Source organism: Monodon monoceros, unplaced genomic scaffold, assembly GCF_005190385.1.
Source record: "Monodon monoceros isolate NGI ecotype Baffin Bay Population unplaced genomic scaffold, NGI_Narwhal_1 Super_Scaffold_19, whole genome shotgun sequence".
NCBI classification, from domain to species: Eukaryota; Metazoa; Chordata; class Mammalia; order Artiodactyla; family Monodontidae; genus Monodon; species Monodon monoceros.
This window is the reverse complement of record NW_021703775.1, coordinates 53,928,242-53,944,637: the sequence shown is the minus strand read 5'-3', so window position 1 is coordinate 53,944,637 and position 16,396 is coordinate 53,928,242. Positions and strand designations below refer to the sequence as shown.

General features: G+C 38.1%; 1 protein-coding gene across 11 annotated transcripts in view; it reads left to right on the top strand.

The window, feature by feature from the left end:
• MTA3 (metastasis associated 1 family member 3) overlaps positions 1-16,396 on the top strand; it is a 172,934-nt gene that overhangs the window by 102,126 nt on the left and 54,412 nt on the right. For all 11 annotated transcript variants that reach the window (XR_003794878.1, XR_003794875.1, XR_003794877.1 and 8 more), the window contains exon 9: positions 14,502-14,690. Coding sequence is in view for 7 of the 11 variants with exons in the window: in XM_029231778.1 (XP_029087611.1) it covers positions 14,502-14,690 (189 nt within the window). In the remaining 4 variants the exon portion in view is untranslated. The remainder of the gene's footprint in view (positions 1-14,501; positions 14,691-16,396) is intronic.

Here is a 16,396-nt window from a genome sequence, read left to right as displayed (position 1 = left end):
TCATTGATAGGCTCTAGTAGTGTTTTGGTGGCATCTTTAGGATTCTCTATGTAGAGTATCATGTCATCTGCAAACAGTGACAGTTTTACTTCTTCTTTTCCAACTTGTATTCCTTTTATTTCTTTTTCTTCTGTGATTGCCGTGGCTAGGACTCCCAAAACTATGTTGAATGATAGTGGTGAGAGTGGACATCCTTGTCTTGTTCCTGATCTTAGAGGAAATGCTTTCAGTTTTTCACCATTGAGAATGATGCTTGCTGTGGGTTTGTTGTATATGGCCTTTATTATGTTGAGGTTGGTTCCCTCTATGCCCACTCTCTGGAGAGTTTTTATCATAAGTGGGTGTTAAATTTTGTCATAAGCTTTTTCTGCATCTATTGAGATGATCATATGGTTTTTATTCTCCAGTTTGTTATTATGGTTTATCGCATTGATTGATTTGTGTATATTGAAGAATCCTTGCGTCCCTGGGATAAATCCCACTTGATCATGGTGTATGATCCTTTTAATGTGTTGTTGGATTCTGTTTGCTAATATTTTGTTGAGGATTTTTGCATCTATATTCATCAGTGATATTGGTCTGTAATTTTCTTTTTTTGTAGTATCTTTGTGTGGTTCTGGTATCAGGATGATGGTGGCCTCATAGAATGAGTTCCTTCCTCTGCAATTTTTTGGAAGTGTTTGAGAAGGATGGGTGTTAGCTCTTCTCTCAATGTTTGATAGAATTCACCTGTGAAGCCATCTGGTCCTGGACTTTTGTTTGTTGGAAGATTTTTAATCACAGTTTCAATTTCATTACTTGTGATTGGTCTGGTAATATTTTGTATTTCTTCCTGGTTCAGTCTTGGAAGGTTATACCTTTCTAGGAATTTGTCCATTTCTTCCAGGTTGTCCATTTTATTGGCATAGAGTTGCTTGTAGTAGCCTCTTAGGATGCTTTGTATTTCTGCGGTGTCTGTTGTACCTTCTCCTTTTTCATTCCTAATTTTATTGATTTGAGTCCTCTCCCTCTTTTTCTTGACGAGTCTGGCTAATGGTTTTTCAATTTTGTTTATCTTCTCAAAGAACCAGCTTTTAGTTTTATTGATCTTTGCTATTGTTTTCTTTGTTTCTATTTCATTTATTTCTGCTCTGATCTTTATGATTTCTTTCCTTCTACTAACTTTGGGTTTTGTTTGTTCTTCTTTCTCTAGTTCCTTTAGGTGTAAGGTTAGATTGTTTATTTGAGATTTTTCTTGTTTCTTGAGGTAGGCTTGTATAGCTATAAACTTCCTTCTTAGAACTGCTTTTGCTGCATCCCATAGGTTTTGGATCATCATGGTTTCCTTGTCATTTGTCTCCAGGTAGTTTTTGATTTCCTCAGTGATCTCTTGGTTATTTAATAACGTATTGTTTAGCCCTCACGTGTTTGTGTTTTTTACGTTTTTTTCCCTGTAATTCATTTCTAATCTCATAGTGTTGTGGTCAGAAAAGATGCTTGATATGATTTCAATTTTCTTAAATTTACTGTGGCTTGATTTGTGACCCAAGATGTGATCTATCCTGAAGGATGTTCCATGTGCACTTGAGAAGAAAGTGTAATCTGCTGTTTTTGGATGGAATGTCCTATAAATATCAGTTAAATCTATCTGGTCTGTTGTGTCATTTAAAGCTTGTGTTTCCTTATTAATTTTCTGTTTGGATGATGTGTCTGTTGGTGTAAGTGAGGTGTTAAAGTCCCCAACTATTATTGTGTTACTGTTGATTTCCTCTTTTATAGCTGTTAGCAGTTGCCTTATTTATTGAGGTGCTCCTATGTTGGGTGCATGTATAGTTATAAATGTTATATCTTCTTCTTGGATTGATCCATTGATCATTATGTAGTGTCCTTCCTTGTCTCTTGTAACATTCTTTATTTTAAAGTCTATTTTATCTGATATGAGTATTGCTACTCCTGCTTTCTTTTGATTTCCATTTGCATGGAATTTTTCCATCCCCTCACTTTCAGTCTGTATGTGTCCCTAGGTCTGAAGTGGGTCTCTTGTAGGCAGCATATAGATGGGTCTTGTTTTTGTATCCATCTAGCAAGCCTGTGTCTTTTGGTCCGAGTATTTAATCCATTCATGTTTAAGGTAATTCTTGATATGTATGTTCCTATGACCATTTTCTTAATTGTTTTGGGTTTGTTTTTGTAGGTCCCTTTCTTCTCTGCGTTTCCCACTTAGAGAAGTTCCTTTTGCATTTGTTGTAGGGCTGGTTTGGTGGTGCTGAATTCTCTTAGCTTTTGCTTGTCTTTAAAGCTTTTGATTTCTTCATCGAATCTGAATGAGATCCTTGCCGGGTAGAGTAATCCTGGTTGTAGGTTCTTCCCTTTCATCACTTTAAGTATATCATGCCACTCCCTTCTGGCTTGTAGAGTTTCTGCTGAGAAATCAGTTGTTAACCTTATGGGAGTTCCCTTGTATGTTATTTGTCATTTTTCCCTTGCTGCTTTCAATAATTTTTCTTTGTCTTTAATTTTTGCAAGTTTGATTACTATGTGTCTCAGCGTGTTTCTCCTTGGGTTTATCCTGTATGGGACTCTCTGCACTTCCTGGACCTGGGTGGCTATTTCCTTTCCCACGTTAGGGAAGTTTTCAACTATAATCTCTTTAAATATTTTCTCTGGTCCTCTCTCTCTCTTCTCCTTCTGGGACCCCTATAATGCGAATGTTGTTGCGTTTAATGTTGTCCCAGAGGTCTCTTAGGCTGTCTTCATTTCTTTTCATTCTTTTTTCTTTAACCCGTTCCACAGCAATGAATTCCACCATTCTGTCTTCCATGTCACTTACCCGCCTTCTGCCTCAGTTATCCTGCTATTGATTCCTTCTAGTGTAGTTTTCATTTCAGTTATTGTATTTGTCTCTGTTTGTTTGTTCTTTAATTCTTCTAGGTCTTTGTTAAACATTTCTTGCATCTTCTCGATCTTTGCCTCCATTCTTTTTCCGAGGTCCTGGATCATCTTGACTATCATTATTCTGAATTCTTTTTCTGGAAGGTTGCCTATCTCCACTTCATTTAGTTGTTCTTCTGAGGTTTTATCTTGTTCCTTCATCTGGTACATAGCCCTCTGCCTTTTCATCTTGCCTATCTTTCTGTGAATGTGGTTTTTGTTCCAAAGGCTGCAGGATTGTAGTTCTTCTTGCTTCTGCTGTCTGCCCTCTGGTGGATGAGGCTATCTAAGAGGCTTGTGCAAGTTTCCTGATGGGAGGGACTGGTGGTGGGTAGAGCTGACTGTTGCTTTGGTGGGCAGAGCTCAGTAATACTTTAATCCACTTGTCTGCTGATGGGTGGGGCTGCGTTCCCTCCCTGTTGCTTGTTTGGCCTGAGGCAACCCAACACTGAGCCTACCTGGGCTCTTTTATGGGGCTAATGGCGGACTCTGGGAGGGCTCACACTAAGGAGTACTTCCCAGAACTTCTGCTGCCAGTGTCCTTGTCCCCACGGTGAGCCACAGCCACCCCCTGCCTCTGCAGGTGACCCTCCAGCACTAGCAGGTAAGTCTGGTTCAGTCTCCTATGGGGCCACTGCTCCTTCACCTGGCTCCCGATGCACACACTACTTTGTGTGTGCCCTCCAAGAGTGGAGTCTCTGTTTCCCCCAGTCCCGTCAGAGTCCTGCAGTTGAATCCCATTAGGCTTCAAAGTCTGATTCTCTAGGAATTCCTCCTCCCGTTGCCAGACCCCCAGGTTGGGAAGCCTGACGTGGGGCTCAGAACCTTCACTCCAGTGGGTGGACTTCTGTGGTATAAGTGTTCTCCAGTCTGTGAGTCACCCACCCAGCGGTTATGGGATTTTATTTTACTGTGTTGCGCCCCTCCTACCATCTCACTGTGGCTTCTCCTTTGTCTGTGGATGTGGGGTATCTTTTTTGGTGAGTTCCAGTATCTTCCTGTTGATGATTGTCCAGCAGCTAGTTGTGATTCTGGTGTTCTCACAAGAGGGAGTTAGAGCTCGTCCTTCTACTCTGCTATCTTGGTTCCTAATCTCCTTATTCTTTTTTAAAAATTCATTTTATTTTATTTTATTTTGACCACGCCGCACGGCATGCAGGATCTTAGTTCCCTGACCAGGGATTGAACCCACACCCCCTGCAGTGGAAGTGTGGATTTTTAACCACTGGACTGCCGGGGAAGTCCACAAGATTTCTTCTTTTGTCTGCAAAATTCATGTGTCTTTTTAAAAATATTATTTATTTGTTTGCACCAGCTCTTAGTTGTGGCAGATGGGCTCCTCAGTTGTGGTATGTGAACTCTTAGTTGCAGCATGCATGTGGGATCTAGTTCCCTTACCAGGGATTGAATCCAGGCCCCCTGCATTGGGAGTGTGGAATCTTATCCACTGTGCCACCAGGGGAGTCACCATTTATGGGTCTTGGTTTCCTGCTCTAACTATTCTAGGTTCAACTTCACTTGGACTCTTTCTGTATGTTATTGTGTTGAGATTATATTATTTTCAGTTGCATAAAATTGACATCTTTTAGAAGTCAAAAGCAGGAAGAAGTCATTGTCTCTTGTTATTTCAGATGCCATGACCTACACCTTTAATCCTTTTTGCCTGGTGATATCATGCCTTCTACTTTGATGTTAAAATATAAGATATTGAGGCATTTCTGTAAAAATGAATGGGAGTGGTTAAAAATTAGTAATATGTTGATGAGTTTTGCAGATTGTTTTCCAAGAAGAACATATGAAAGGCTGCTAAGTTGTTTTGTGCCATTAAATGAAAATGGATTCATTGTTTAGTTGAATTTGAAGAATTGGGCTCTTATTTTTCTCTCAGTGTTCACATGCCTGCACAGGTCAGGTTAGTACCTTTCTCTATCAGGTGACCAGACCATGGATCTGGAGACCATGGAGAGGGCAGGGTTGTGGAACTGCTGGGTCCTGGGTAGCTTGTACAGGTGATTTTCCCTGTGTCTTGTCCTGTGAGGACTGCAGTCGACTTTCAGCATTCCTATCTGACATATCTGTTTATCCAAGACAATATATGCTACTTATCAAATCACCAGTAATACTTTGGGAGCAGGTAATTAAGCTGCCTGCAGGATTGTTGGATATAACTTCCTCATTTTCAGGTAGCTGGGCTGTGAATTTCAAACACGGCTAGTCTAAGACATATAATGAGATTTATAATTGTTAAAACATTAAAGCCACAGAGGCTTCATAGATTTCACCTTTGTTTCAGTAAAATGGGAAGTATACTTAGTGCAATTTGCAAAGAAAAAGAAATTAGTGTTCAGTAATCCTTACATTCACTCCCCTGTCCCCCTGCATTATGGATACAAAATTACTTAGAACAGAGTAAACCCTGAAGTAGTTACTTAAGTAGTAGTTCTTGGACTTTCTAGCCTGTTACTTCCTGTTCATGGCTGGAAGGACCAAGTATCATGTGCACTGTTAGGGAGCTATTGCTGGAACAAAGCCTCTCTCTCAGAGAATAGGTAATTGCAGAGATACTGGATTTCTCTTTTGTCTGGACTCTGAGGACTAAAGCAGGTTGGAGGGTACGATTCTAGATAAAAGCTTTTTGAGTTTTTGGGGGCCTTAGAAATCTTCTGGGATAGACTATATTAGAGATAATTGTTAAGTAACTTATATAAGACTAGAAACTTAGGTTTCCTCATGCTAAATTCTGGTTCTAAGAAAGGTCAGGCTATGTTGATTTAGTAGGGAGGAAATTGCATGCTGGAACATTTCTAATTCTATATATCTGGTCTTTTAAAAATGCAATTCTGATTTTGCTGTCCCCTACCTTATATCCTCTTAGTGGCTTTCAGTTGCACTTAGGGCAAAAACCCAGATCCTTAAAACAGTCCCCAGGCCTTGGCAGTCACCATTCTACTTTACATCTCTCTGAATTTGACTACTCTAGGTACCTCATAGAAGTGGAACCATAAAATATTTGCCCCTTTGTGGCTTGCTTATTTCACTCAGCACAACATCTTCAAAGGCCGTCCATGTTGTAGCATATGTCGGCATTTCCTTTCTTTTTAAGGCTGAATAATAATCCATTGTATGTGTATATTACATTTTGTTTATCCATTCGTCTGTCAGTAGAAACTTGGGTTGCTTCTACCTTTTGGCTATTGTGAATAATGCTGCTGTGGACCTTGGTGTACCAATGGATTTACTTTTATGATTCTGTTTTTCCCCTTAGAGCTTTGGCTTTTGATCCATATAGCCTTATGCAAGTTACTTAACCTTCCTGTGTCTGAGTTTCCCCATCTGCAGTGGAAATAAAATCTATTTGCCCTGAGGTTATGGACTGACAAGAAGAGGGTATGCAGACATACCCCTGTAAGTTGCTGATACATGTATCCAAGCATATAGAACTTGATGGAACTGCATTGGCTCCCCAGAGCATGCCTTGGGCCTGGGCCCCTGCGTTCTCTGGAGCAGCGTAGAGCTCCCTGTGCCATTGGCTGTCCAGGTTGGGTGGCAGACAACTGATTTATTGCTATGTCACAAGTCTTTTTGAGCTTCCATCAATATTCTAGAAGAAATTACGTTCAGCAGTTTATGCACCTTCATTGAAGGCAATGTTTACAAACACTGGGCTCTTCTGGCTCTTGAGGCCCTGTCCTCACTAGGAGAGAAAGTAGGTGGTGCCTCAGTGTCCTCCTCCAGCCTCTGGAAAAGTCTGTCTCTGACTTACCTTTTGATGTCAACTTGAGGATTAAACAAGATAATACTTGTAGATCATTTGGAACAGTATCTGGCACAATGTAAGAGCTCAATAAATATTAGTTGTTATTGTTGAGCCGATAACAATGATGCATTCCCCTCCCCCCCATCTTTGTTGAGTCTCATTTACTTTCTTCTGATTTTATAGCATTATCGATTGTCTGAAAGTGGTTTTTTCACGCCATATTTATTATCATTGTAGTAGGTTATCAAGTTTGAATATGGTCATTAGGCTATAATTAACCATACATATTAATATAATTGTTACAAGGAAATCACTATACAGTTTAAAATCTTCTGCTTAAAACAAGCTATACTTTTTACAATAAAAATTTTCCCATCAAGAAGAACTTAGAAAAGATAATTAACTTATTTTTCTGATAAGAGAAAGTTGATTTAACCAACAATAGTTTTATTCTTCAGATACTCTTTGTAAAAATGCCAGCTGTTGACCACGCACTTCACAATCTCTTTGTGATTCCTGTTCAAATCACACACTTCATTTAGGGCTTTGAGGAATTTAGAACAGTTTGGAAATCATAGTTATTACATCGTTTATATAAATTGTACTTAGCAGAATATATGAATCTTTTGATTAACATTTTAGGCATCAACTTATATAAAAAAATCTAGTCTTCAAAATGAATGTAAAATTGATTAAATGAGAATTCACATAATTTTTAAAACTCAGTTTGCTGGGCTTCCCTGGTGGCGCAGTGGTTGAGAGTCCGCCTGCCGATGCAGGGAGCACGGGTTTGTGCCCCGATCCGGGAAGATCCCACATGCTGCGGAGCAGCTGGGCCCGTGAGCCATGGCCACTGAGCCTGCACGTCCGGAGCCTGTGCTCCGCAACAGGAGAGGCCACAGCAGTGAGAGACCCGCGTACTGCAAAACAAACAAACAAAAACCACAGTTTGCTAAAACTTATGAGTACTATCCATGTTTCCAAGACTGTAAAATTAGAATTTGAACTAATGGACTACCACTGCAGTAAAAAATATGAAACGTGAAATTTTCCTTCCTTCTAAATACATCTTTAAGGCAATAATATTCTACATTAGGCACATTTCCTTTTTGTCCGATGATGTATTGCAGATAAGAATTTTAAAATGATATTAAATGGGCTTAGAGACGCTGCAGACTGTCTTAGGGGGAATTGTTTGCTTGTGTTAAGGTCTGTTTATCCATCTCTTCCTTTTAAATTTAAGCTTAAATTTGTTTTTGTTTTATTTTTTGTTTTGGGTGTATGTTGCCTTTTACTTTACTTTTCTCCCATGCATTTGACAACTAATATAAGAAACATTAGAAAGTCACCATAGAATTGAACTATGGACAAATACAATGAAAATTGTTTTAACTTCTTTGTCTAGGGTGAAGAGATTTGGATTTTACAAGTGTGAGTTAATGAAGGCTTATTGTTATAAAACTTGTTATTTTTGTATTTTGAGATAATACAAAAATAGTACTAAGACTTCCTGTATTCCCTTCACCCAGATTCCCCATATGTTTACATCTACCACGTTTCCTTTATCATTCTTTCTCTGTATACATATTATTATTATTTCTGAACAGTTTGAGAGTAAGTTACAGAATGGATGTCCCTTTATTGCCAAGTATTATTTGAGGAGGTATTTCCTAAAAGAACAAGGATATTTTCTCACTGAACCACAATACAATTTGCAGATTCAGGAAATGAACATTGTTATAGTACTATAACAATAGGACTATAACGATTTAATATCACTAACAATTTATAGCACTGTAAATCTGGCTTTAGTCAGATTCGTAGTTGTCTCAGTAACATCCTTTAGAATAAGAGAAAAAAATTTTTTTTTCTCATCCAGGATCTACTTGAGAATCACTTACTGCATTTACTTGTCATATCTCTTTAATTTCCTTCAATCCTGAACGGTTCTTCATTCTTTCTCTCTTTTGTGGCCATTCTTTCTCTCTTGTGGCATTTTGAAGAGCACAGGCCATTTATTTTGTACCATGTCCCTCCATTTGGGTTGTGGTTATAATTTGATTAATAATTAGAGTAAGTTTTTATTCTGTTAAAGTCCCTTTTGGTCCGTTACATCAGGAGATTTTCCATTTTTCCTTAGGTTTTCCAATTTTTCATAGGTGTTTTTTTTTTTTTTTTTTTTGGCCACATGGTGCAGCTTGTGGGATCTTAGTTCCCTGACCAGGGATTGAACCTGGGCTCCAGCAGTGAAAGCGCAGAGTCCTGACCACTGGACCACCAGGGAATTCCCCGATAGTATTTCTTAATTAGGAAATTTTTTGATGCCTGTAGTTATAAATAGCTTTTTATTCCTGTTACTGTTTATGTGTCATTTCCCATTTTTTTCCTTGATAGTTTTGCCAGAAATTTCTCTTTTATTGTCTAAAAGAATGAAATTTTAGTTTAGTTGATCTTCTTTATTGTATGTCTGTTTTCTGTTTAATTTATTTTTGCTCTTTATTATTTTCTTCCTTCTACTTTTCTTTGGCTTTACCCTGATATTAACTATACCAGCTTTACAAGACCAATTTTTAGCCCATTAATTTCATTTATCTACTTTTCTGTTATTAGTAATTAAGATTATAAATGTCCCTCTGTATCTCATATTTTTATATGTAGTATTTTCTTTATCACTTGGTTCTAAGTATTTCCTAATTTACTTTATAATTTTGCATTTGATTGAGAGTTAATTTCCAAGGAAATGTGGTTCTGTCTAAATAAATAAATCTATCTTAATTGCTTTGGGGGTTGTGATCAGAGAGCATGTATGATACCAATTATTTTAACATATCGTGATTTCCTTTAGGGCCTGCAATATAATCCTCCTGAGGACTGTGCTCCCTAGGCCTTGCCCACTTTCACCTCAGCCTAGTCACAGCTAACTTTCTGTTTGGTCTGTTCTCTCTTGTAGCAGTTTAGAAAATACCTCAAAGTTAAAGCTCGGGTCAGTGTGGAAGCTCATCTCTCATACTTCCTCTTCCTGAACTATCTTAGCCTCTCCTTCTTGCCTGCATTGCTTGTTCTCCAGTGTCTCCACATAGCTGTATTTCATATTTGCCTGGTTTGTGTCTGGAATCAGAGCTGGGGGGGAAGAACCCACAGTTATGCCCAGGGTAGGTTTGGAAGTGACATTAGGGCCATGGGGCTACTATGGCCTGCTGCCCCTGGAGCTTTCTCGTGATAATAATCAAAAGGTATGAGTACACATAAGAACATAGCTCTTGGGTGTCTTATAGATTGATTTTAGTGAATGACAACCAAGTCTTAAGAAATCTGATTATGAGTGAGGGATTTTGCTTTGAGTACTGTGCATTGAAGCAAAAATTGACTGGATGGCATACTTCTCATATATAAAAATTTTTGCCTTGATCGTGGTTTGAGATTTACTCATGAGAGTTTATGTTTCTACTTGGAAAAAACCATATGCTCATTAATTTTAAAATAGATTTGATGGTCTGAATGCTATAATTTGTGCTGGAGTTATACATGTAAAATTTTTGTAAAACTCTTAACTGAGCAAATCAATAGTATTGAATATATATGGGTATCAGTTAGACATTGCCAAAATAATGTCACATGTTACAGATTGGGTTCCTGGGGAACAGATTCTGAGATGAGATTTGCATGCTGGAAGTTTATTAGGGAGTACTGTTGGGATCAACACCTGTGGAAGAGAAGGGAAGGAGGCAGGATTGAACAGAGGGAGAAGGTAGGCTCTGATACAGTGTGAATGAAGGCCTCACCCTTTACACTCCTGCATCATTGGATGCTGGCTGCCCCAGGAAGAGGGCATGACCTTGGGCGATGAACCTTTCTTAATTTGAGTTCATTCCAAAGAGGAGCAGTGCTGTAGGCTGTTTGCTCACAGCACTTCCTAAGCATTGGGTGAATAAGCTCTTAATTCTCAAAAGGGAAAATGCAGTCTCTATTACAATGCCCAGAATTTCATTGGCTTATAAACAACAAACATTAGTTTCTCATGCACCCCTGTACAGATCGTCTAGGATTCTGCTGAACTGAACTGTGCTGATTCGGGTGAGAAGCTGCCGGTTAGGTCCACATCTGGTGCATGTATCTCTCATCCTCTGTTGACAAAAGTCAGTAGCACAAGTCCAAATGCACAGGCTCATGTCAAGGCTCTGTTATGTCACACATCTTAAGAGCCAGTTGGCCACACAAGTCACATGGCCAGGCCCAACCTCAGCAGAGTGGAAGAATATGCTCCCTTGGAGGTCCAGGAGAGGGAGTGAATTTTTGCCAAACAATAGTCCAGTTTACCAAAGTGTGATTCTGCTTGATGAACAAAAGATAAGAATTCCACTGCCAAGATTTCATTGTCACTCTTTCTCCTAAAATACTTCTGTTTGTCATCTCCATCTGTTTTGAATGAGATGAAATGTGACAACACCTTCACCACTATTTGGCAGAGAGAACAGCTTGTGCTGAGTCCTTATGATTTTCAAAATTTAGATTTGAATGGATTTATGTGTATCTGTATCTCTATTGAAAAGATGATATCTTTGCAAAGTATTTATCTGGAGGGAGGATTTTCAGTTTCAAGTTCTTTATCTTATTTTAAATTGAGGTATACATATAATAAAGTGTATTAAGTACACTTAGGTGCACAGCTTATAAATTTTTACATATGTCTACATCCATATAACCACCACCCAGATGTAGATGATGAACAGGGTTCCCTCATGCTTCTTCCCAGTCAATGATCCCCTCTTCTGAGGTAATCATTATTCTGACTTCTCTCATCATAAATTAATTGTTATTTTTCTCAAAATTCATAAAAATGGAATCAGCCAGTATGTTCTCTTATATGTCTAGCTCTTTGAGTTTTTATCTTAACTGATAAACTGTAAGTTGTTGGTTACATTGTCAAACTCCTATGTCTTTTCTTAGCTTATTTCTGTGAGTCTTCACTGGATGTTGTCTCTTGTTTTAGAAACTATATTTTGTGTTTTACTTATTAGCTTTTTGTGGTTGGATTAGACTGTACAAAGTTCGTTCAGAAGAAGCTTCTGTGTATGTCAGAAAGACAGAGTTAATATGGACTGCTAGCAAATAACGTGATCCTCTGGTTTCCTTTGTAAACCTGGCCATTGATTTTTAACAGGATTATTCCTTAGGCATTCCACAGTACCTGTGTCTCATGGGATGTTTATTTTCTACACATACTGATCATTCCTGCACTTTCCCCTGGGCTGTGGCCTAAATGTGTGGGCTATGGAGGTTTCATAGCTGTGGTCAGCCTTAGTCCGACTCACTCTTTCCATTTGATCTGTGACACAATGCAGGAGCTAGTTTTCAAAAGCAAATGCTTACTTCAGTGTTGAGTAACACAAACACACTCTGTAAAGAACAGAACCTTTAAAAACAACCTGATCACTTGGGATTTTGGTTACAGTCACTTATAGAGGCTAGGATATTACTTTGGTACTTATTAGATAATAAGTACCAAAGCCTTATCAGATAGTAGCCCATCGTCATTTTAAAAAGTGCCTATAAGGAAGGCATTTGCATTCATCTAACATGAACAAAAGACTGAAAATCCATTCATGCTTTGAGTGGTTGGTATAATAACAGTTGAGAAAGCTCATTTAATTCTGTGACTTTTGGTTTCAGAGCACCTGTTCAATATAAAAATTACTTGTATCTCCTGAGGAATCTCAGCAGCAGTTAATTTGTATAATTATTGATTTTGAATACTTTTGTTTTTTTAGTTATCCACTGTAAATTTAGGAGTTTTAAAAATAGTTGTTTATGGAAATATATTATTATTTGAAGGGACCCCTCAATGCTGTTGATCTGTTCATTTTTATAGATCAGTTATCTAGAAACAATTGTTTTTTAGTTTCAGGGATGGTGTTAAGAGTGTATAACTGTAACATACAGTTAAAACTGCTGAATCTGTCAAGTGAGAGGTTAGCTCCAGAAGTGGAATTTAGTTGATTCTGAAGTTTGCAGAGCATAAGGGAAGAATCAAGATCAATTCTAATATTTTTGTAACCCCTGCTGCAGAAGGGTGAGAAGAAATTCACTTGAAAGTTGAAGTTATTATTCCATGACTGTGACACATATAGCAAAAGACTACACATGGTCAGTATGGTCTTAGCTGTGATTATAACCAGGAAATTGATAATGAAATCCTTACTTGCTTTTGTTTTGTGGAATCCAATGATTTATTTTAGGGGAGATGTCAGCCCTTGTTAAAGCAGTTAGTTACTGTTCCTAATCATGTCCTAAATTCTGCCTTTAGCTCTGTCAACAAATTCATATTCAGCATCTTTATGTATCACAGTATAAATACATACTTTTAATGTGTATTTTAGCTAATAATTTTTTTCTCTTTAGTAGATGTTAGTTGATATTGGAGCTTATTTTATGCTTTTGTACCAGTGGGGAACTGTCCACTGTCCCCTACCAGATATTTTGGGATCACTTATAAGCTAAATTTTTAAGAAACATAGATGTGACTCTATCCTCATTTATGAAATTTTTAATAATTATCAGAAGATACTTTGTGTAAAAGGTGTAAAACTTGGCTTTCACACGTTAGAAAGTTTAAACAGAACTAGTTCTCACTTGGCAAGGATTTGATCACCAACCAAATCTGTACCACACCTATATGCTTATCCAGACACAACTGACTGTCCTGTCCATCAGTCTTCCTGCTACACATACAGATACGCATGCATATTATGAATAGATCTTTTTAAAATAAGCTAGACCCAAGGTACTTCTGAAAAAAGCCACTTATATTATTCTAATCTATCTTTCCTCCTTTCAAATCACTCACCCTTGAAATATATATGAAATCCACACTGGCCCAGGTAGCTGTTCCAAGCAAGCCTGGTCATCTATTCTTGGTCTTACAGAGTTTCAACCAAGTTACTGTTTTTACATGGATATATAATCTTGTTTGTTTTGTTTTGTTTAACATGGATGTGTAATTTTGTCTTCACCATTCTCAGTTTCATTGTTTTTTCTCCATCTCTTGTTCTTAGTATATCATTCTCTTGCTCCAACCTGAGAATATTTTTTCTCACTCTGATACATCCTCTTTCTACATACTTTTCCCTTGTCAAGGAAGGCTGTGCCAACCTTATACAATAGCTGAAGTGACTCTGGCACTTTTAACCAAAAGGATGATGGAACTTTCTGGGTTCGCATTTTAATTGCTGGAGGTCCTAGATCTTCATAGTTAGGTTGCTGTAACAAACAAATGCATTTAAAAAAAAATACAGGGCTTCCCTGGTGGCGCAGTGGTTGAGAATCTGCCTGCTAATGCAGGGGACACGGGTTCGAGTCCTGGTCACATGCCGCAGAGCAACTAGGCCCGTGAACCACAACTACTGAGCCTGCGCGTCTGGAGCCTGTGCTCCGCGACAAGAGAGGCCGTGATAGTGAGAGGCTCGCGCACCGCGATGAAGAGTGGCCCCCGCTTGCCACAACTAGAGAAAGCCCTCGCACAGAAACGAAGACCCAACACAGCAAAAATAAATTAATTAATTAATAAACTCCTACCCCCAACATCTTCTAAAAAAAAAGAAAAACCTTAAAAGGTACAAATCAACATGTTCTTAAAAGCAATAAGTGGTGTTTTAAATAACTGCATAAGTCCATTGTTTAAATTTTTTTCTTAATTGTGTTACTAAAAAAGTAAATACTAAGTATATTGTTGCTAATTAAGTGCATCATGCATTTTAATATTTCTGTTCTTAAATAATCTAGCAAGTTTGCATTTCTGGCTGATCTTTTCTCTCCATTTTCTTTGTTTATTTTTTAGTTTCATGCTATGGATACGTTGTATAGGCACAGCTATGATTTGAGCAGTGCAATTAGTGTCTTAGTACCACTTGGGGGACCTGTTTTATGCAGAGATGAAATGGAAGAATGGTCGGCCTCTGAAGCTAGTTTATTTGAAGAGGCACTGGAAAAATATGGCAAAGACTTCAACGACATACGTCAAGACTTTGTAAGTAGAAAATTGTGAATTAAATAAAAGTTGGGGTGAGAATATTTTATCTGTTTTAAAAATTTGGCAAATCTTAAACTATTCATCTAGCAAGCCTCTGACGTAGTAATTTTCATCTGCTCAATGTAGAATGCAGGCCAGTGTTGTGGAGGGAGAAATTGACATTTGTCTTGAGAAGTAATTGTAAGACCCAGGGTCAGGAATCCCTGAGTTCTTGCTATAAACCTTGGCAATATGAATTAATCTTCTTCACCTCTCTCTGAGTTCCAAGTTAAAAATATGCACAGCTTTTCTAACCATTTGCACTAAATATTTCTGATCTCTGCTTTTTAAGCTTGTTGCTGTCTTTTAGAACTTCGGTATTTTTCTAGTTATCTTACCAATCATTGAGCTGGAATTTGATACAGACCTCTATTATAGAAACGACCTGTATCAAGCAGAGCAGAAGAATTTGCTTTATGGGTTTTTGCTCTTTACTCTTCTTGATGATATGCAGGATCTTACTTGCATTTTAAATACTAGGTAATCTTGTCTACTATTATGTACTTCCTTTGTCTTTATGGAATTGCTGTATTTAATTAACCTTTGAAATGGGGAAATTTCTATTTGAGAAGTTCATAAATAGCTTTCTATAACAGCCATTCTTTTTTTTCAAAAATATTTATTTATTCATTTATTTATTTGGCTGCCTCAGGTCTTAATTGTGGTGCATAGGATCTTAGTTGCGGCGTGTGAGATCTTAGTTGCGGCACTCAGGCTCTCTCTTGCGGTGCACAGGCTTCTCTCTAGTGGCGCACGGGCTTAATAGTTGCAGTGCATGGGCTCTAGAGCATGCGGGCTCAGTGGTTCTGGCACATGGGCTCTCTAGTTGTGGCAAGCGGGCTCTAGAGCACATGGCTTAGTTGTCCCATGGCATGCAGGATCTTAGTTCCGCGACCTGGGATCAAACCAGCATCCCCTGCATTGCAAGGCCGATTCTTAACCACTGGACTACCAGGGAAGTCCCAGCAGCCATTCTTTTTTAAAAATTATGAAAATAGACTCATTATAGCCTATGAAGTATTTAATGTGAGCTAGGATCCTGCCTTTTATGTTGTTGCATCTTTTTAAAATTATTTCTGAAGGAAAATTTTACTTATCTATATGAGTTGATATACTAAATCCTAAACATGATAATTAAAGCTGTTAGTGTCACTGGCATTTGTTTTGGCAAAACTTTACTGACACCCAGATTGTTATATGTCATGGTTTCAATTTACAGGGTGTGCAGCTGGGAATTTAAAATGCATTGGTGGCATTTAGCTTCAGGTGGTCAGAATAACACAGCAGTGCAATGCTACTAATATAATATAGCTACACCACTAAATAGAAACCGCAAAAACAAAGCCCCCTAAAGAACAGAGGCTGCAGGCCTGATAAAAGAGTAGAAGATGAGAAATACTAAAGTGAAACTAGTTTTCCCTGCACTGAGTGTGACATGCTCATTTTATGTCCTGATCATCATTCTGAACTCAGTTCAATTCAACAAATGTTTATTAAGCACCTGCAACATACCAGGCCCTTAAGTGTGCACTAGACATGCATCAGAAATGTAATGTGGTCCGTCCTTTAGGGAATGATTCATAGTGAAAATCAAGAGATTGAAAGATAAGCCCTCAAATAAAATATAATGTAATTACTTCTGTCAGTAGTAAGAACGAGTGTTA